This window comes from Tyto alba, unplaced genomic scaffold (assembly GCF_018691265.1).
Source record: "Tyto alba isolate M040663 unplaced genomic scaffold, T.alba_DEE_v4.0 Super-Scaffold_20000042, whole genome shotgun sequence".
Lineage (NCBI taxonomy): Eukaryota > Metazoa > Chordata > Aves > Strigiformes > Tytonidae > Tyto > Tyto alba.
In genome coordinates this window covers 14422063-14443028 of record NW_024881293.1, presented here as the reverse complement: position 1 = coordinate 14443028, position 20966 = coordinate 14422063, and the positions used below count along the sequence as shown (strand labels likewise).

Sequence of the window (20966 nt, the reverse complement as noted above, 5' to 3'; positions counted from 1 at the left end):
TACCTGTACCTTTTGGTCTCAAGCTCAGAGCAGCATGTTGGAAATTTGTTGCTCAAATTTTGGGTCAATTGTTCTGCATTGTTCCCAGAAATGGGGCCACTTTTCCCGAGAAGCATATGAAGGCAAAATTCCATAATGTGATAGAATTGTTTAGTGTGGTTTTTAATCATTGTCTTCCTCTTCATTTAAAGATCAGCATCGTGGAACTTGAGAAGAGTCAAAGACAGCAGGAGCTCATGCAGCTGAAATCGTACACGCCATCTGATGAGTCACTGTCAGTACAGCTACGCAATAAAAACCATTTGAGCCGTGATCCTGAGACTGATCATGGCAGGTTCCAACTGGAGCTTGAATGCTCCAAGTTTCCTATGCCCCACATCAATGGCATGAGCCCTGAACTGTCCATGAACGGCCATGCTACTCCCTATGAAATTCATAACACCTTTAGCAGGCCCTCTTCCAAGCAGAACACCCCTCAGTACATGACCTCTCACCTGGACCAAGAAATAGTTCCGTGTACCCCAAACCACAGCAGCAGACAGAAGGCAGACAAGATGACGAGCTTGTCCTTACCTGATTATACCAGGTTTTCCCCGGCTAAAATAGCACTAAGGAGACACTTGAATCAAGACCACGGAGTCAATGGGAAAGCAACAGCTAATGAGATACAGAGGTGAGAGTGATCATTTCCTAGGATGGGAAAGGAGGGATAATTACTTGCTTTAATAACAGTGGTTTATTTGGATTGTGAAAAAAATATTTTTAAAAGTGGGGGGTTATACACTTTTAAAAGTTCTGTTTCAAGAACACCAGCAGTGCCAGCTGATTGGGTAGATAAGGTGGTACAGTGCCTTGAGTTTGCTGCAGGAATTCCTTGCAAAAGAGGAATCATTAGCTTTTGTATTCTAACGATAGTACATCTCTGTTCCAGAGCTGACCATGTCAAAGAGAATGGCCTTACATATCCAAGCCCTGGTATTTCAAATGGCATAAAGCTGAGTCCTCAGGAAACTCGGCCCTCTTCCCCAGCGGCCTTACCAGTTGCAAGCGAGAAGGTAAGAGATCTGCTAGTGCTGAAGTGCAAAGGTGTTACACCTGGTAGAACAAAGAAAAAGTTGGCCAAACTAGGGAATGCAGGCATGTTCCTTTCTGTGGTAAGCTTGGCATGGAAAATAATGCAAGATACAATAGGTGTGATACAATAAAAAGGAGCTGGATAGAGGAAGAGAATGCTGTGCTCATGAAAGGCATGCTTACCTCTGAGGTAGTGGTTTGCATATGAACTGTGCCAGTAATGCTGTGGGACTTCTTTTTGATCTGATGTGTGTCTACTTGAATCTGAAAAGTAGGTTCTTTCACAGGTAAAAAAATAAAAATAACAACAAATTGTCCACATAATTGGTCCAGCCATGAAACATATTAGTGCTCATTTCAGAGCAAGCAGATGCCCTCCAATAAGAGGTTGCCATGGGAATATTTCTGTCTACTACATCATCTTCGTACAGAGGGCCTCAAGATATAAAATCTGTTAGATGAGTGCTTTTCACAGAGCTCTAACAAAGACACTAGGAAATGAGCTTGTCTAAGGCATATTTTTCCTTATATTTGAGACCAGCAGTAGCTTTAATTTATGTATTTCAATGCTGCTGGATATTACTGTCCCAGTAAACTGGTGTTGGTAACAAAGCTGCTCGATTCATACCCTGTCTTTGCTATATAGTCATCGCTCTTAAACGTGTAATTTTTTTTTTTTTGCTTTTAAAAAGGGACACACCCCCACCCCCACCCCACAAAATACAAATGAGCGGGTTACCATTAGTTTAAAAAGTCTTTTCAGTAATAGCATGCAGTTAAGAACATTACTTTCTCTTTTGCATTTACAGGTTTTGAGAGAGAGAACCTCTGTGAGTAATGGAGAAACTATCACCAGCCTACCTATCAGTATTCCTCTCAGCACAGTGCAGCCCAATAAACTCCCTGTTAGTATCCCTCTGGCCAGCGTAGTCCTACCTAGCCGTGTTGAGAAGGTGGTGAGTAAGGGATTGTCAACACTTTCCATCCCTAACTAAAATCACACTGGGCAGTAATGGGGTGCTGTGCACCAGAATCCTTAGTGGGCTGCTAATCTTCAATGTCTGATGCTTTGGGGGAGGCTGCTGTTTGGATGCATCCTCTTGGCTCTTAGTTATTCTGTAGACTTTTCCTCTCATGCCTCTGTGGGGTGGTGGTGTTTCAGCTGGGAAGAAAAGTAAAGTACGTAGAATCATAGAACGGTTTGGGTTGGAAGGGACCTTGAAGATCATTTGGTTCCAACCCTCCTGCCATGCCTCAACATGCCTCGAGATCCTAGTCTTAAATATCTGGCTGGGTGGAAAAGGTGCAGAGTCTTAGAGTTTGTGGCAGTGAAAGCAGAGAATCACACATGCCAGTTTGTTCTTAGCCCTTGCCTTCTTGCATGACCCTGGGAAACACATTCTTCTGCCTCAGTTTGGTCATCTCAAAATTGTCTGTCTTTATCACATGCATGTGTAGGATGAACTTGAATAGCGCCTTGAGGCTACAATACCTAATGTGACTGCTCTGCAGCAGCAGAGAACAACTAGAGAACTTTTTGGGCCATCTCTTTTTGAAATCCTGATAACTCCACGCCACTCTGTGGCAGAGGAGTTTGAAAAGCCTGGACCAGTTTCTCACAAATGTTTGTCACAAAAGTGTTACAGTAGATAACTGAGAAGCGTTTGCTGCTTTCACATGAGTGCTGTGAATTTAGAATCCATCCACAGATGCTCACCTCACAATCCCATATTTGGAGAGCTGGAGTTCTTTCATAGTATTGAATCCATTATCTTTCTCCAGCTGTAGACTGTTAGCTGTAGCAGAACTGCAGTCTGCCCAGCTCCGAGCAGAAGCTGCATGTCCTCAGAGAGAGAGGATGTTAGCTCTGGATGGCATCTCTCACTTCAACACATTGTTTATTCAGGCTACCATTTCACAATTGTTTTTCCTGCTTTAGAAAAACACTGCTTGTTCATCGTACCCTCAGAGAGAGTACCAGAGAACATAGCCTGATGCATATCATGTTCAGTTTGGGGTTGTTTTGGGGAACTTTGTGTGCACAGTCTTGGGGACATGATACAACCACTTATTTCCTTTCTGGCTGCCTGTGAAACAGTGGACTGAGGCAGTTGTTCTCTGATTGCACTGCTGTCCTGAGTCTAAACTTCCTGGGACGATGAGCCTGTTCTATGTGCATGGTATCTGTTGTGTGCCAGTTACAGTATAATTAATCACTCTGTTTATTTTTGTCCGATAAGATGCTGCTCTATGTTTTTCTCAAAACAAACTCTAGGACCTTTAGGAAGTAGAGTCACTTTCCTTGGTAGATCTACTAATGCATGTGAATTTTGTTTAAACGGTCGACTTCTGAGTTCACTTCCTGTACTAAAATGCCTGTTTCTCTCCCCCCCAGAGAAGCACACCTAGCCCAGTTCATCAGAGTAGAGACTCATCGACACTTGAAAAGCAGATTGGTGCTAGTTCTCATAATGGCGTAAGCAATGCTGCTGGAAACAAGCCACTGGCTTTGGCTACCTCAGGTAACAGCCTCATCTACACAAAGGTGTCTTGTCATGACAGCACCTCCATGTGCACACGCCGGAGTTTTCTGAGCACTTCTTGTCAGGTCATTCAGGCAGTAGAGTGCTAGATAAACGCGTATTTTTTAATGAGACCAAAGAGTCATGGATGATGATGTTTTGAGACGGTATGTGCCTACAGCTTGGATGCATTCTGGCATGAAGTGTTGTTTTGATGTGCCTTTGCCTGAACTGCAGGACCATGCAGTGTGAATAATTGCTTTTGTAAATTCTTCTATGTGGATTAAGAGATTCCTACTTTTACAGTGTGGCAAACTAGCAAAGTGTTGTGTAGCTATACTGTGAGCTGATGATCTGCCTTTAGAAGTTTTATTTTACAGGGTGGCGGAGTTTTTTTTCATAGAAAAATTAATTTATTGATGCAGGTCACAATGGTGCCTCATGAGCAGTTGTAAAGGCACAAGTGTCTGGGTAGGAAGAAAGGTCGAACAGGAGAGGGTAAGGATACCTTTAAGTGCAGACATTGCTTCTGAACTCACTCGTCTATTGAAATGGTGGCCTTTAGCTATTCAGGATATGGAAATGTTGTGGACCAGGAAAAGTAGGTTCTAGCATACAGAAGCTATTGTACAGCTGATCCCTCATCAGAGAGTGCATTTGTTTTTAATGTTTACCACCTCGAGGGGCTTGTGTTGTTTCTAGCATCTGTTTTGCAAAGAAGGGCTTGGCTGCAGTTTTCTATAAAACCAATGAAGTGTTAAAAAACCCCCTTGTTATAAAACAATACCATGTTCCCTTCTACCCCTTTCAGTTAGCCCAGAGACAAGGCCTTACTAGAGCGCTAAACCCATTTATGAAACACCATGACAAATAATTCCCTTCCCAAGCTTCCTCCCATGTGGCATTCTTCTGCCACAATTTCTTTGAAGATCCCCTGCCACTTCCTAAGCCACAGCCTTTTGTTTAATTTTGAGAAGAAGGTGGGCTGTATAGATGACAAAGTCCCTTCTTTTTTGGAGAAGGAATCTGACTGAGTTTGGCTGTCTTATTTCCTTGACGAAAGGAAAGGGTTGAGAGTAGAGGAGCCCTGATTTCCTAAGGCATAATAGTTACAAAGACAGACACACTTGAATTGCATTTAAAAACCGGGTAGAGCATAGGAGATCTCCATACAACACATGAGTTTTCCTGAACTGGCAAGAGAGTAGTGAAAATCATTAACCCCTAACCGTAACTAACTGTCAGCACACAGAGCCACGTTCTCAACTGCACTGTGTCAAAAAAAAAAAACCCAGCTGTGCAGTTTTCCGTGTAACGCGCGGCCGCTGGCTGACCTAATGCAGGTATTGCTGAAACCACTCCCAGTCATCCCAGAAATCTAGCACTGTGAACTATCACTCAGCAGAAGCAATGATGTATACTTTCCCTTTCAACAGGTTTTTCTTACTCTTCTGGCTCCGTGGCAGTCAATGGAAATCTTACAAACAGCCCAGCCCATCTTAACCATAGTGTTGATCAGGCAGCTCTGGACGACTCTGGGAGTCTGTTTAACTCAGTAGGGTCTCGGAGTTCCACTCCACAACATCCTTTGCTAATGATGCAGTCAAGGAACCCTGGGCAAAACTCCCCTGCTCACCAGCACTCAACAAGCCCCAGGTTAAATGGCACCTCCCAGAGCCTGGTAGGGGTATTGCAATATGCAGATGCTCAGAAGATGTTTGCCGAAGGAACAAAGGGGGATCTTCAGTCTGATGCAGCGTTTTCAGATCCTGAGAACGAGGCCAAGAGAAGAATCATCTTTACAATCTCTCCTAATACAGGACATGTAAAACAATCCCCTTCCAACAAGCACAGTCCTCTGCCCACGAGCGCTCGGCTGGACTGTGGCCAAGCACACGCGCAGGATGGGAAGAAGCGAGGCCGGCGGAAGAGATCCTCCACTGGGAATCTCAGCGGGAACTCCGGGGTCTCCCCGAAACGCAAATCCTTACCTACTGTGTCTGGACTCTTTACGCAACCGTCAGGTTCACCGCTCAATATCAACTCCATGGTAAGGGCAAAAATGAAACGCTCTAGCAAGAGAGAAGGGCCTGGGAAAGCTCTTTGAATTGGAAATAAGCTTCATCTGTTCTGTTCTTTAGCATACTTTCAGGCTGTTACAGTGCTAGTAGCTAGAATTGGCTTGAAGACCCTTTGTGAAAATGGCCCCTCTGAGAGGGAAGAGAATTGCTGAAAAGTTGATGAACTACTTCTGTGTAGGTAGAACATCTTCGAAGAGTTCTTTTCTGTCAGATCATTGAAAATTAGAAATCATGTCTTCCCTTATGACAAAGAGCGGGTTTCTGCAGTGAAGTTGATTTTTAGGCTGTAGGTTAAATATTTTGAAAATAATTTAAAGTAAGATTGACTAAATAGCGTAAGAGTGCCAGAAGCATATGGCATTCTTGCATAATTAAGCCAGCTATACAAGTTGTGTTCATGTGATCTGCAGTGTTAGTTTGAAAAGAAATGTGATTATCCCATGTTTTCATTTCTGTGTTTAAACATAAAATCAAAGAATGAAAATTAGATATTTTTCCAAGTTATGTTTAAGCTTTCATCCCGAGTTCTAATGGAGGATGGTGGAGTATAACAGCAGTGCTAAACAAGCAGCTCTTGGTATATCCTAAAGCTGAGCAAGTTAAGCCTGCTTTTAATATCCTTAACAAGGTACCTTATTTCTAAAGGGATACTCTCATCTGTAACCGCTTTCTTTCCTTCTTGCCCAGGTCAATAACATTAACCAGCCTTTAGAAATAACAGCCATTTCCTCTCCTGAAAATTCCCTGAAGAACTCTCCTGTTCCTTACCAGGACAATGACCAGCCCCCGGTACTGAAAAAGGAAAAGCCCCTCATTCAGAGCAATGGCGTTCATTACTCTCCTCTAACATCAGATGAAGAGCAGGGATCGGAAGATGAGCACAATAGCAGCAGGTGAATACACAGGCGTAGGTTTTAGGATGAGATTTCTCTGAGAGCTGATAACGGTGCTCTAAACTGGAGAGGTGTGTTAAGCCTTCTTTGTTCCCTTTGCTTGGAGACTGAATCTATTATGCCGAGCCTCTTACGTGGCTGAAATTGTGAAGAGGGAAGGTATTTAGGAAGTAGTGCTTGAATGTGGGAGCCTATTCTTGCTGTGTATGCAAGGCTGACAGAGTCTGGCCTCTGAAAGAATTAGTGTAGAAATTATTTTTTTTTTTACTACATTGTTTCATAGGAGCACTGAGGCCGTGTGTGTAATCTTTAACTAAGAATCTGCCTCCTGCTCACGCCCAGTCTTAGCCTTATTCAAAATTCTTCACTTCCTGCCCCAAAATGTTGGTGTGTTGCTCTGAAAATTGAATACTTGCCACCCTTTACTTGCCTGTGGGGTGCAATTTTTTTCTTGCTATAGGTGCTAGAAAAGTAACCATTGTAGAAATGGGAATAACAACCTACTTCTTGTGAAAGAAAAGCAACAATGAAGTCTTCTGAACATACACTAATCTTGGCAAAGAGCAATAATTCTGTAATAGCTTCTAGTTAAAGTTTGCGGTGGATTTTTTTATACTTTTGAGTTCCTTTACTAACATACAGCTGTCCAGCTGACTTGGCTTTATATACTGTAGTCAACTGTTAAGATGTGAACATGAGGAAGATGGGTTATGAGGGTAAATATGCAATAAGAGGTCTACAATAAATACTATAACCTTTTTATTTTCCTACTAGAATTGAGAGGAAAATTGCAACAATATCACTGGAAAGCAAATCTCCACAGAAGACTGTTGAAAATGGTAGGTGTGAGGGAATGCTAATTATTTGTTCTAATGGTTGATCTTGGGAATGGGTGTCTGCCACTGACCGAAGCTGTTAGTCGGTAGCGGGCTTTTCTGTGCTGCTAAGCAGAGTGCAGTTCTGCCAGGGCTTATGCATAATCGTAATTAAGACAGGTATCTTATAATTACAGATCTGGGGCCAGCTCTTTCTGTGGTCACAGATCACCAAAGATGTGACCAGTTTTTTTTACTGACCTGGGGTTTGGGCAGGGATCTGTAACACAAAATGGAGGAAAAAGTAGATCAGCGTTCTCAAACTTCTTCAGAGCATTAATCTAAATTTTTAAGGACTTCTAGGTGACTTCACAAATATTTCTGCCTTTGGATCAGAAATAGAACAGCAGATTGGTAACATGGGAGCGTTGCAAGATAAAACGCTGTTCTTAATGAGCAGACTCAGCGAACGCTGGTTTTTGACGTTTGTAAATTTTCTTCCAAACTAGGTGGCAGCTTATCTGGGAGGAAACAAGCACAAAGCAACGAAAACATAAATAGCAGTAAATGGAAATCTACTTTTTCACCAATATCTGACATCAACCTGACCAAAACTACAGACAGTCCCTTGCAGTCGGTTTCATCTCTGAGCCAGAATTCGCTGTTTGCCTTCAGGCCGTCCTCCGAGGATAGCCTTGCCATCGACGCCAAGATCACAGCGCACGCAAGGAAAAGCATGGCCATGCCCTCGTCTGGGGCAGATGGGCTCAGCCCTAGTACAAACTCCACTAACGGATTCGCGTACAACGGTGGACTGTCAACTGACATTGGTTTACACAGCTTTATCGATGGTGCTTCTCTTCCGCATAAGGCTTCAGAGGCGACGCCTTCCAGCTGCTCCCTGGGTTTCCAGTCACAGCGGAGCAAAGATGTGGGGGTGTCGGAAACGAATCCGTTTTTAAACAAGAGGCAACTCGAAGGCCTCAGCGGCACGAAAGGAGAAGACTTAAATCGGTCGGCGGTCAAAGGCAAAGAGATCAGCGAAATAAGCATTCGTACTGGGGGTTCTTCAGAAAAAAACTCTTTGCAGCATAACGGAAAGGTTGGCAAAGGAAGGGACCGAGATGTGGAGTTTAAAAATGGCCACAACCTTTTCATTTCTGCTGCTGTTTCATCTGGTGGCCTTCTGAATGGTAAAAGCCTTTCTACTGCTGTTTCTTCAGCAGGCAACCCAGCATCTTCTGTTCAGACGCACCATCCTTTCCTAAACACTTTGACCACTGGATCACAGTTCCCCCTCGGCCCCATGGCCTTGCAAGCAAACCTCAACTCAGTGACAAATTCCTCAGTATTGCAGTCCTTATTTAATTCAATGCCAGCTGCTGCCAGTCTGGTCCATGTGTCATCAGCTGCAACCAGACTGACTAATTCTCACACTATGGGGAACTTCTCTCCTGGGGTTACAGGTGGAACAGTTGGAGGTAGGCAGAACTCTTTCTCTGGTATAAGACAGGGCCTAAAGGAAAGTCTGACACTGCCTCTCCAGGGGTGAAACCCTTTCATTTCTGCAGGATGTGAAGCAAATCTGTCCCACATAACCAGTCTCCTCTATCTCTCGGAAATGCTAGGATGAGTTCAGTTCCCCACAGTGAAATCTCATGAGCTTTGTCTACTAGATGAGCTTGTTGTATCACCTTAATGAAAGAATACACCCAGACTTTGTGATTTCATAATGTATGCTTGTTCAGATGTTGCTGTGTTGGAACCAACTTAGGTCTGCCTGCAGGTGTAAGATTTAACTTGTCCTGGTACCAAGTTAAGGATCTTTAACTTGTCAACTTGAGTAAAGGTTGAGATTAGGCCTTGAATGGATTTAGCATGATCCAGGAAGAGCAAAACATCAGTGCCTCTTCAGAGGAGATGGTGTTGGGAATTGCGTAGCATTCTGGCTCTTGAATGGACATGAAGAGCATTTCTTTGCCAGGAAGGGCAATGCCATATGCACCTTGCACTTCTGGGATTCTGCACAGGCTTGGCTTCTGTGGCCCAAACCGGAGACAAGCTGGCAGGACTAGAAGATAGCCTGAACCTGCCGTTACTAAGTGTCCAAGGCAGTTTTTCTTACCTGTCCATAATCATTCAGGCACCATGTCGGGAAATCCTAACTCTCACATCTCTCAGCACATAGATTTGCTGGAAATACAGTCTCCCCTCTGCTGCCCTGTAAGTGGGACAGCAGGAGGGTGGGGAGGGAAGAGCAGCAGTTTGTGTCTTCAGATAAACAACTCTAGAGACCACGTAATCTCATCAAAAGTCTACCCGTGTGGTATAGAACTGACAGTTCTTGGGTCTGACCATTTTTCCTCGTGGCATTTAGAGGTTGGCAGTAGGAAAGGTAAGTGAAATCTTTTGTACCTCCTGGCCTGCACCATTATCTCTCATTGCTTGCTGCCTTCTCATGCTGCATATTTTTGTATGGGGCTGTAACTATTATAATTTTGCTTTTTTCTTTTTTTTTTTTTTTTTTTGGTTGTTGTTTTTTTTGTTTGTTTGTTTGTTTTGTTTCTCTTGTCACTTGAGACTGTACAAAGCCCATCTGTTGAAGCTGAGTTTTTCTCTCCTGTTTGCAGGTATTTTTAACCATGCGGTGCCTTCTGCCTCCTCTCCTCATCAATTTGGAGCCAGTTTCAGCAGCAGTGCTGTCTCTAGCAGCACAGTGCTAAGCTTAAACCCTCTGCAGGCTGTTGCCAGCACCTCATCCGCATCCTTCCCACCCCCTTCCTCTAATTTAGTAACATCTAGTGAGACTAGATCTGCTCAGCACCTCAACAGAGCGCCAGTGCAATCTGTTTTCCATTCCCCTCCACCTCCTCCTAACGTTTCATTGCCCCCACCTCCTCCACTACTTGCTTCTAACCCCGAGCCTGCGCTTCTGCAGAACCTGCCATCCATCCCACCCGGTGAAGCTTTTTTGCCATCCTCTTCTGCTGCTTCTGTCCAAACTGCTAACGCTTCTTTGTCTATTAAGCTAGCTTCTCTCCAGCACAAAACCTCCCGCCCCTCCTTTACAGTCCATCACCCGCCTCTGCCCCGTTTGGCGCTGGCACAGTCCGCGCCCATGATCACGCAGTCCAACGCAGCTGGCACGTCCGCTATGTGGGTTACACTTGGCATGCAGTCTCCTTATGCTTCGCACCTTTCTGGGGTTAAGCCACGATAAAGAGCTTGCTTAGCTAACAGTTCTTATTTTGTAAGGTAAGGCTAGAGAAAAAAAAAGAGGACTTTTGTACAAGATGCTGAATGATGCTCCTTCCTTTTCAGAGATAGGTTGGGGATGGAATCTGTGAAACAGAAACCTCTAAAACGTGGGAAGCAAATAATCTGATGGCAGAGGATGGAGAGTCTTAATGCTCTCTGTTCTGGGAGTCAGGATTTCTCGACAAGGAGTGCTCAGAGTGGTAACTCTGGTCTGTCTCATCGGACGTTAGGATTATGTTCAGGTTGAGATCACTTCATGAAAATGTTTATTTCTGACGATCGGTAATCAGGAAGAATTGTCTATTTTTAAGTATGGTTTTATACGGTTATTGGAAGTGGTTGTTGTCTACCTTGATTTCCCCCCTCCCCTCTTCTTGCCTTCTGACACAGACTGTTGCATTTCCACAAGTCCATGTTCGCATAGTGTTAGGATGCGTGATGGTGCTGCTTTGTGATTGTATGTGGCAATGTGGTGGTCTTGTTTTTGCTGTCAGTCAACAACAGCTGCTCTAAATAATCATAAAGTTAAAAATCTCTAGGTTACAAGCTGCAGCTTTGGCTTGGAGAACAAATGCACTGGTCTTGCATTGCAGTTATTGTGCCCCCTGCACCAATGGAAAACGCAACCACAGGTAGCAAAGGGTTGTAATTTATCTGTGCACTGCAGCTTTATTGGACTTGCCTGCGAGGGCTAACAGTAACAGACTCCATCGGATGCTGTATTTATGCTCACTTGGCAATCACTGGTTTACTGGGTAGACTGTGAATGAGAACACAGGGAATCTTCAGGGCTAACTGCGGTCCATGCTTCATAAAGGCTGGGGCCATAGACGAGAGGAGGGTTTCTGGAGACTGTATGCATTTTTACTGAAGCAGGTATTTAAATGTCTTTAGAGGAACTCCAGAATAAAGTGTACCACCACAGAGTTGGGTACTGTTGTTAATGAAAATACTCTGTGGCATCCTGATGTAACAACTTGTGCTTGCAAAGTTAAATCAGTATGTTAGGCCCCAGAGCTTGCTCCTGCTTTTCTTGTAGGTCTTTGATGTTGTTGCTGTTCACTGATACCAAAGCTACATACGATATATGGTCGAATACTCTTTGCTGCTTATAAAACATATGACTCAATTACAATATACCTGAGAGATTCTTTTGACTCTGCATTGTGTATAGTGTCTTCATCATCAAATTGCTCCACAGACACAAACAAATCCTCATTAGTCTTTTGTGAGGCACGTAAGTATTACCTCCGTCCTCCTATACAAGAAAGCGAGGCTGAGGAAGAGTTTTGAGTAACGTGGTCCCTGTGTGCCACCCAACAGTGTGATGTGGTTACAGAACGGGCTTGAAAGAACCTGGACAGAAACAAGATGGGGGAGAAGAGCCAAGGAGGGTTAGGCTTGGGGTTTTGTATACGTGAGCAACTCAAGCAAGGGCGGTGTGAAAGCCTTCTGCTGAAGCAGTTGCCTTTCCTGGAACTGAGGTCGTATCGGGCTAGACTCCAAACCGTTGGATGCCATGGTCCCTGTCACAAAAGAGTTCTGAGCAAAATAGGCGAGGCACAAAAGTGATGTACGGAGAAGAGTAGCTGGATGACAAAGCTGGATTGTGGAGCAAAGGAGCAGAAGTAATGCTGCCAGGAGGTGGTGTATGACAGACGTACCGTAGCCGTGGTCCCGCTCTGTGTGACTCTTGAACGTAGGTCAAATAGTTGAGCAGTTTCATTGACGTCGGTGTAAATACGTGTGCTCAGAGCCCTGGATGAAACTAGGTTGAAATCTGGAATCAGGGGCTAAAATCAACTGCTTTGCTTCTCATAATGTCTCTCCCCCAAGGTAATAAAAAACTCAAAGCAGATCAGCGTGTGCTAGAAAAAGATGGAAGTACTGAGTGGGGGGGAGTACTCCCCCCCCCCCCCCCGCTCAGAGTCAGTCACAGGAGGACAGAATTCAATACGGTTACACGGGCAGAGAGCTTTAAAAACTGCAGCAGCCGGGAAGGGCCGCGTGTCGCCCTCGGAGGCATCCTTTCTTTCTAATTGCAGTTGGGTCAAAGAGTTGCTCCTTCTTTGCTGGCTAATGAGGTCTTGGAGCAATGTAGCAGTGACTGACACATCTAACGCACAGCAGATTTTTGTCTTTTATTTAGATGAGTCTCTTCCTCTCCTCCTGTTGTGCAGGTAACTAGGATTTCTACCTCAACCCAATGTGACCTATGCAAGGACAACGTGGACCAACTTCACTCGGCTTCCACTGAAAGGTGCTCACCTGGCCTGTGCAGGGGTTTCTACTCTCTTACTACTGGACAAAATAAAAACATTAAAAAAAGACCTAAACAACAGAGAAAATATTTACTGTGAATCTGAGTAAAAAAAGACAAAAAAGACAAAAAAAAAAAAAAGGGCAAAAGAGATGCTTAAAGCTCCAGTTTGTATTGTTGATAGTTTAGATAAAGTATTTATCTTTTTTTAAAATGAAAACAATTTTGACTTATTTTATTCCACCTAGAACCATAAATACAACTTATTATTAAATTCTCTGAATAATAAAGGACTGGCACACCAGCAGAGATGTAAAGAGCCTCCTCTCGGTGCTATTTCATCCGTTAGAACTGTGCCTCTAGTTTGAATCCTTGGTGCTGAATTTGGAGGGTTGACCAATGCCAAACCCAGTTCTCAGAAAGGTCTGCAGTTTATTTATTGAACTTACTCTGTTCATATACCAAAATCCACTTGGTTTGCAGCAGTGTGAGCTGCAGAGAAAGGCAGTCTTCTGTCTCATGTTTTGTATCACTTTGAACTGAGCTGGGCGCTCTGTTAACTGGGTGGTTTTTAATTGTCTTTGTTACGTACAAGAACTCAGTACTCCCCTCTGGAGTGGCAGCTAGAGTACCTGGGGTGGCCCGGGCGAGCTCAGCCATCGCAGGCACAGTTGGAACAGAAAAAATTCAAGTCCTGCCCCATTCAAACTACTTCACTGGGCCATTTGCAGTTGCTGGTGGCACTCGAGTCACTGTGAATTTTGGTAGCTAGTCTGGTAACTTGTTTTGGGATGTCATTGGCATATGAACAGGGTGCATAATCACTGGTATTGGTCAGGCCCTTTTTACCAACATTGGGAAGACTGAACGTAGTGCTTCTGTACTGGTGCAGGTAGCAGATTCTCTCAGCTTGTTGTTTTTGTTCCAAGTACAATGTATTTTGTTAGTAGGGTTTTGATACTTGATTCAGAAATGGCTTAGCCGTGTACATTTATTGATGAAGTGCATTTTGCTTTTGTATTTCTTTGCTTTAAGTAGGTCTAAATGGTAGTTCACAAAAACACCACAATCTAGCTTACCATGCTGCCACACTATCAGACTGGTGCAGTTAATTGTATTGTGACTTGGTGTTCTGTGTACAGAAAGTGCCGCTCGGAGCAGCGGCTGTATTTTATAGAGATGTGATGAAAAAATTATAAATTTCATATACTTTATTTCATTTATTTTTAGATTGTACAATGCACAGTAAACTTGTAAAAACTTATTTATTTGAGTGCACAAAGTGAGGAGAAGGATGATCCATTAACTAGAAATCACCCTGGTCTGTAGTTCAGACTGGACCAAGCACCAATAAAGGAAACTACAGTAGAAGAGGGGGAATTGCAACAGCAAAACGATGAGAAGAAAAACACAGTTAGGCTTGGGGGAAATACCTGCCGGCTAGCCCCCGTGCCCTGAGGGGCAGCACTGCCCGCTCTGCGCCGGAGGCACTCGCTGTCCTCGGATCCCTTCTGGGTCCCTCGTGCTCCCCGAGGATCTCCCGCCGCCAGCAGTCGGGCATTCACCCGCGACTCCAGCCCTGCCTTAGCAGCCGCCCGCCGGGGCGTCCCGCCGTCCCCGAGAGCCGGGCTGAGCGCGCTGGCTCTTTTGTCTCCTGCCTCAAACCCGGGGTTGGGGGGAGGCGAGGTGCCTCTGCCCTCGGGTGCTTCCCTCCTGCTGCCTGGGTCCCCGAGCGACGGTTGAGCGCACCGTGCCGGCCGTGGTCAGGAGAGCGGTGGGGGGTGAGGTGCCAGGGCAGCTCCTACCCTCTGCACGCTTCAGTTAGTCCCTTCGCTCTGTACCTCATCCCTGGTAATCTTAGTAGAGATATAGGACCAAGTGTGCAGCTATTTTGTTGATTCCTACGCGTGTCTTCCATAGGCAGCCTTTGCGTGCAGAAACTGTTCATCTAACTTTGCCGCCTTACTCACTGGAAAAGGAAGGGATCGATAGCCCTGGAAATTAGGGACCTTTGGGAACTGTTTTCTGCTTTGCATGTGGGAGAGGACTTGACAGCGGTGCACCCTGCTGAGTCACGGCAAGATGAAAACCTAGAACAGGGCAAAAATGCTCAGAGGGTGATAGCTGAGAAACATCCAGTAGCTTCTAGTAGAAGCCGTACACAGTTTATGTCCTGGAATCCAGGAAGACAATGTAACCCAGATGTTTTGCAGCTGGGAGTTGGGCCGCTCCAGCTTCTTCCAGATCTTTGGGTAACTGGAAGCTGCGGAGCTGCCTTAGCATCCTTCCCAGCAAATGGCAGAGTGCTCAGGTCTTGGAAGGCTTTAAATTGGTAGGCTGTGCCTGAGCAATTGCTGGAGAGACAGCGGCCTTAATTACATCTCCCCCTGTCATTTATATCCCCAGTGAGAGAGAGGAGGAAATGCAAGTAGAAGCTTTTAATCACTCTGCTTTTATCGGATCCTTTTCTGAAAAGGGTCCGAAATACAGAGCTCCTTGGACCTCTTGTGCCCCCTTTCATCTCAAACCACAGAAGACGTCCAGCAAGAGAACTCAGCTGCCATCACCTGTCCTGTACGGGCAGGGCTCGCTTGCGCTCGCACCCGGGGTGCTCACAGGACCCTGGCAGAGACGTGTGTTTGGGGAAGGAGCCGACTCGCTGCGCTCTCTGGGACCTGCTGTGCTCTCCACCAGCTGCTCGAGGCCCGGGTCGCCCAGCTGGCTCCGGGCACTCCGCGGCCGAAGAGGACGGCTAGCTTCTCGTCGTGGGAATGACTTGCTTTGTCCCGAGGCTCCCAGCATCTCGGGAATTGGTGCCTGGGGAGCAAGACAGAACTGCAAGACATGGTTTAGTGGTGGACTTGGCAGTGTTAGCTTCACAGCTGGACTCGATGGTCTTAAAGGTCTTTTCCAACCTAAATGATCTCGGATTCTATGACCCTCCGGATCGAAGGCCCTGGGCAGGGAGTTTGTCATCTGCTCGCCGGTGGGTGTTGTGGAAAAGCAAAGCCCCTTCTGTCCCTCAGAGTCGTCACCTGTGGTAGCAGGTGCTTCGGTGAGCAGCCGCCAGCCCGTGTTGCCTGCAGGACTTGCTCGGGAGCAGCTGTTGGAGACCCGCGGCACAAGCCCGCTCGCTGTAGCTGAGCACGCGTGCGCTGTCAAGGCGTTTTCAACTACCCGGCATTTTGGAGTCTGATTCGCCAGCTGTCATCTGGGAAAGCCAAATGAAACCAGATGCTGACCCAGGAATAAACAAACGTGTAGTTAGGATGTGCTTGAAATGGATTCAGTCTGCTGGCCAACGTGCTGAGCATCTGCTTCAACCTCCCGGGTCTGTTGGGACCAGGCCTTCATCTACCTCTGCATCTCCTCAGTGCTGTCATTCCCAGGGACCCCGTGTTTCCATCTTGGCAGCCCACGCTGCAGGAGTCCGGAGCTTCTCTGGCCTCGCTGGTGTCTTCCACCCACGTCTGGTACCTTTGGCACCTTCACCTTGCGGCACGTTGTGTAATTGCAACGCGTTTCACTTGCGTGGCTCCTCTCATCTAAATCTTCATAGTAATGTGCTAACGCTTGCAGGCAGCGGTGTGAGATGGGAAGCCAGGCAAGGGCGGGTTTTGGACTGATGTCTTAGTATTGCATTAACTGGGAGGTATTGGCAAGAGATTTGTGGTGTTGTCTTCCCTGCTGCCCGGTCTTTTATCACTTTGTCATAATCCTCAGGCAAGTTCAGCTTGCTTCTCCTCTGTCTGCAAAACGGGGAGAGCGTTTACCTCTGCTCTAGGGTTGCAGAAGGAATAGCTTTGAGATGGTGAGATCGGAGCCATATGGCTACAAGAACAAGACCCTCGTGACCCTACTGTAGGAGTGCTGCGCCAGAGGTCTGAAACCTGTTTTCAATAATTGGAGATGCTTTTGAGTAATCAAAGCCAAACAGCCAGTTCCAAAAAGGAATTCCTTCTGTGTTACCACATCCTGCCGGGTCCAGTCCTTTCGTTGCTGTCACACATGTTCCTTCTCCTCCACGCCGCCGTTGCCAGCGAGGGACTCGTCAGGAAGCTAAAATACATCTTGTAGCATATACGTTGCCAAAAAATATGGAACTTCCTGAGCGTTGCGCTGAGCAAGACCTGTGCCCTGCTGCTAAATGTCAGCCTTGAGGAACAAGCCTTGCGCGCTCTTCCTTTTTTGGTGATTTGCTACCCCTGGCTTGCGCTTGCTGGGTTCAGTCCGCTGAGACCCACCGTGCTGTGAAGCTGGGAGTGCTCCAAAAACATTAAACCCAAACTTGCTGTTTGCTGCAGATTAGTCATTCAGCAACAATTCTTCCATTAGCCAGGGGTGTGTAGGACACGGAGCAGTCAGATTTCTCTGCTTATCGTGTAGCTGAGGGAGAAAGTGGGAAAACATTGCTGCAGGACGTGAAAGCTTGGGTTGCTGAAACCGAGCCAGCGTGCAGACTGGCGGGGAAGTCGAGCTGCCCCTGCATCGCCTCTTGTTTTGGTGCAAACGAGGCTGTTTCCTTTTAGGAAGGCCGTGGATTGGTCTGGACAGTCGCAGTGATGGGAAGCATCTTCACCTCTCTTAGTCCAGGCTTTGGATGAAATGGGAGAGAGGCGAAGGGGGAGCTGCCAGCGACGGGGCGTGCAGCACAGCCTAGGTGTACAGGGCAGGTGGAGACAGAGTGCCGTCTCCGACCAGTGTCCTCTGATAGCAGGAACTCCTGTCTCCTTGGCCACCCAAACACAGAAATACTTTCTTGTGCTTCCATTTCATTTCCTTCCTTTCTAGTGGCAATAGCGCGTGATTTATGTTCATCCTGCTGTTGGCTGGGGTTTGGCGTGGCTCTGGGTGTGGGCTCGGCCTCGATTCCCCCTGTGCCAGGACCGGCTGGCGGGACGGGCGCGTGAGGACGAAGCTGAGCTTGCAGGGTCTGAGTCTGTGACTGCACCTACAGTCGCTGGAGTAGCCCGGGCAGGAAGGTTGCATCACTGGATTGTGAAGGGATCTACTAGTCACTGGTTTTGTGGATCAAGAGCTTTCAAATCCCCAGGGCTTGACGCTCCTCAGCCTGAGACACCCAGCTGTTTGGCACACCCAATTACTTAAAGCATTGAGCAGCTTGCTTCTTTCTTTGCCCGGGTATTAAGTTTGACTAAATAACTTCTTTATTTGAAATCTGCTGAGCAGATAAGTTTCTGGCTTGATAAGCTCTTCCGTTGCATCTGAATAACATTTCAAAGTGGAGCATTGCTTCAGTACTGCTCGGCCGTGGAGGCTGGTCGGGGTGGCCCCGTGTCGCGTGGTCAAGCGTGTGGCTGCGTGTACGTGTAGGTGCCTGCTGGGGACGAGTTTCCTCCTGTGAGGTGTTGGTGACACTTCAACCTCCTCCTTCGGGGGCTGGACTAGCCGACCTTCAAAGATCCCTTCCAACCCAAACTCTTCTGTGATTCTCTCTACAGAGAATACCCGGGAGTAGCTGCTCTGCCTCAGAAAATAAACGGGAGGGGTGTGAGCGGGAAGGAGATGGATGGAAGCCAGCTCTGCCTCGCCTGTTTTTATTGCAGCACGGATTCATACCGGACGCAGTGGGGCTACAGCAGCCTTTGCAGGTCGGGTGCTCCACACCACGGCGGATTTACACCCCGCAGTGAGGAGGGGGTGTCTCATCCCAGCCTTCCCTGCAGAGGCGGCTGTGCCCTCCCGTGCTGCTGGGCTTCCCCTTCTGGGAGAAGGTCTTTTAGTGCGGAGTAACGAGGTGGTGGGCAGGCAGCTTGGGGTCACCTCCAGGGCCCTCTGTGGGTTGATTCTTGCTGGGATTGTTTATTTAGAAAGCAGCATCTGCTCCCCCCCACTCATTATTTTTCCACTTGGAAGAGAGTCCAAGCAGAGGGGAGAGGCTGAGCGATTGCATGGCAGGGGAGAGCATCGGCAAATGCAGAGCTGGTCTCTGCAGCAGGGCAGACTTGGCTTTTGTTCAGGCGATGGGTTTTTTTTGTGGGACGCAGAGTGGTGAGCAGCTCGAGGGCCAGCACGCGCTTTCGTCTCCTCCGAGTTTATTGAGAGCTCCCCCCCCCCTTTCTTTGTGACTCCTGCGGATGCGTCCTTGGCCCTCGGACCCGCGGCAGGGACTCCCGGCCGGAGGCGACCCCCGGCAGCTGCCTGGCTCGGCAGGACAAAGCCCTGCAGACACGGGAGGTTTTGCAGGAGGGGGCCTTCAGGTGACAAACGCCGCTCCGTCACCCCGCGGCTCCCTGCCCCGCGCGAGGTTTTTGCCGCGTTGCTGGAAGGGGAGACTTCCAGCGCCGGGAGCTTGCTTTCGAGCTGCTGATCCCGACATCCCTCCCCTGGCCCTTCCTTCCTCAGCTGGGTCTGGAGTTGGTGCTCATCCCCCCCCCCCCAGCTCTGGTAGCACACAGGCGCTGCCCCTGGCTGGAGCGGGGCGAGTGCCCACGGCAGGCGCTGCTTGCAGACCAGCCCTTCGTTAGGACTTGCTAATTTGTCCCGGTGCCCACGTTCAGGCGGCTTTGGTCGATCAAGTTCTACGTAGAACCCGTTTGCTTTCAGTGTTGGAATCAGTCCTTTTCGTACAGGGTATGGAAACCTGAAGGTTATCGAGATATTTTTTTCTGGGAGGGAGTTAGCCCAACTCACACAGGTGACTGTCTTGAAAAAATTCTGCTTTTGTTGTTTTTGCCTGAGCCAAAAGCATAAAGAGGATTAAGCATTGGGAGCTCCAAATGACGATTTCTTCAGTTAAGGAGTGGATGTTGTGCAGTGGACTGCAAACCAACAATAATGCATTTTAAAATCGCAGTTTGGGGAGAAGAAACTAGACAGTGTTTTTGTGAACTATCTCTGCAGCACTGAGGAAAAATGACAAGAATTGGATTTTATTGAAGCACAGAGATGTAGTCAGTGTACGAGTATTTGAAGTTTTACGGCTGTTAAGGATTTTTTTTCTTCCTTTTTTTGCTCCAACATTTCCATAGCTTGCATATCAGGTTTTCACTAAAAGATGGATTACCAGTTTTTAAAATGTTGTTGTGCCATATTTTATTTATCCTTATGCATTATAAATATATAAATATCTATTTAGACTGAATATTGCAATGCAAGATGCTATTATTGTGAACTTCAGGGTTTAAATCTGGGACAAAAAAAAAGTGGGAAATACTTCTCCAGTATATTTGCTCTTTGTGACCCTCTTTCTGAAGAGGTTTCTTAAGTTTTTAGTTTAAAAACAAACTCACATCTTAAAATTCAAAGTTTTACGATGCTAACCCTGAAGTTCTCAAGTTTGTGATCCTTTGGTTTTTTCAAGGTACATCTGGTTGCTTTTCTGGTGCAGTCAAATCATTCTTTAGAAAGGTCTTGGTTCTGGAGTTAATGAGGAAAAGGTGGAATGGGTTGATCCATCCTGCTTGGCTTTTTTAACCTATTAATCTTTTAAGCGATCAATTTCAAATTAAAAACCAACTTTTTAGGTCTCTGTTCTACTTAAAACTTTTTAGGAGTGAGAGCCTGCCCTCGCTGAGTGGGACTTTGATGGGGAAAGCAGTAGATTATGAGGTTGCTGTTGCTCAGGAATTGATTAGTAAACTTTTAACTACTAATAAAAATCCATTTTTCAATGGATTTTTTAAGAAAAACATTTTCTTAGAACAGTGATATGGGATGTTTCCTAGTGAATAGGAATTAGTTTATATAATTTAGCCTATTAAACTGAATTATTTAAAATTCAAACTTCCCCTAATTTATCTTTTGTTGTGGTTTTTTTTTTTTTGGTTTTTGTTTTTGTTTTTTTTTTTTTTTTTTATACCGGTAAGTTGTCCTGTCATTCCTTTCATTCTTCCATAGAAGTAGCGTGAATTCTTCTGGTGTGTATATATGTATGTATAATATATATATTTCCACCCTGCCTTTCTAATTCTCCACAATGTAAGAGTTAGTTTTTTCTCCCCTCCCTCCACTTAATTTCTTGTGTCTTCACCTTGATTTGTAATTGAAACAATGCTTTGAAGTTTTGTCTTTATATTAAAGTGTATGTATTTTAATACACC

At 46.1% G+C, this 20966-nt stretch overlaps 1 protein-coding gene across 9 annotated transcripts in view; it reads left to right on the top strand.

Moving 5' to 3' along the window:
• The window catches only part of DOT1L (DOT1 like histone lysine methyltransferase), a 77974-nt gene extending 57009 nt beyond the window's left edge, over nt 1–20965 (top strand). The window contains exons 20-29 of one of the 9 annotated variants that reach the window (XR_006165491.1): nt 192–673; nt 932–1055; nt 1884–2030; nt 3470–3596; nt 5033–5646; nt 6365–6570; nt 7345–7409; nt 7895–8866; nt 10016–18227; nt 18366–20965. Coding sequence is in view for 5 of the 9 variants with exons in the window: in XM_033002428.2 (XP_032858319.2) it covers nt 192–673; nt 932–1055; nt 1884–2030; nt 3470–3596; nt 5033–5646; nt 6365–6570; nt 7345–7409; nt 7895–8866; nt 10016–10605 (3327 nt within the window). In the remaining 4 variants the exon portion in view is untranslated. Of the gene's footprint in view, nt 1–191; nt 674–931; nt 1056–1883; nt 2031–3469; nt 3597–5032; nt 5647–6364; nt 6571–7344; nt 7410–7894; nt 9781–10015 lie in introns of all 9 variants that reach the window. The other 8 variants (XR_006165490.1, XM_033002428.2, XR_004408526.2 and 5 more) reach the window with 8 other exon arrangements.
• Nucleotide 20966: the final 1 nt, after the last annotated feature.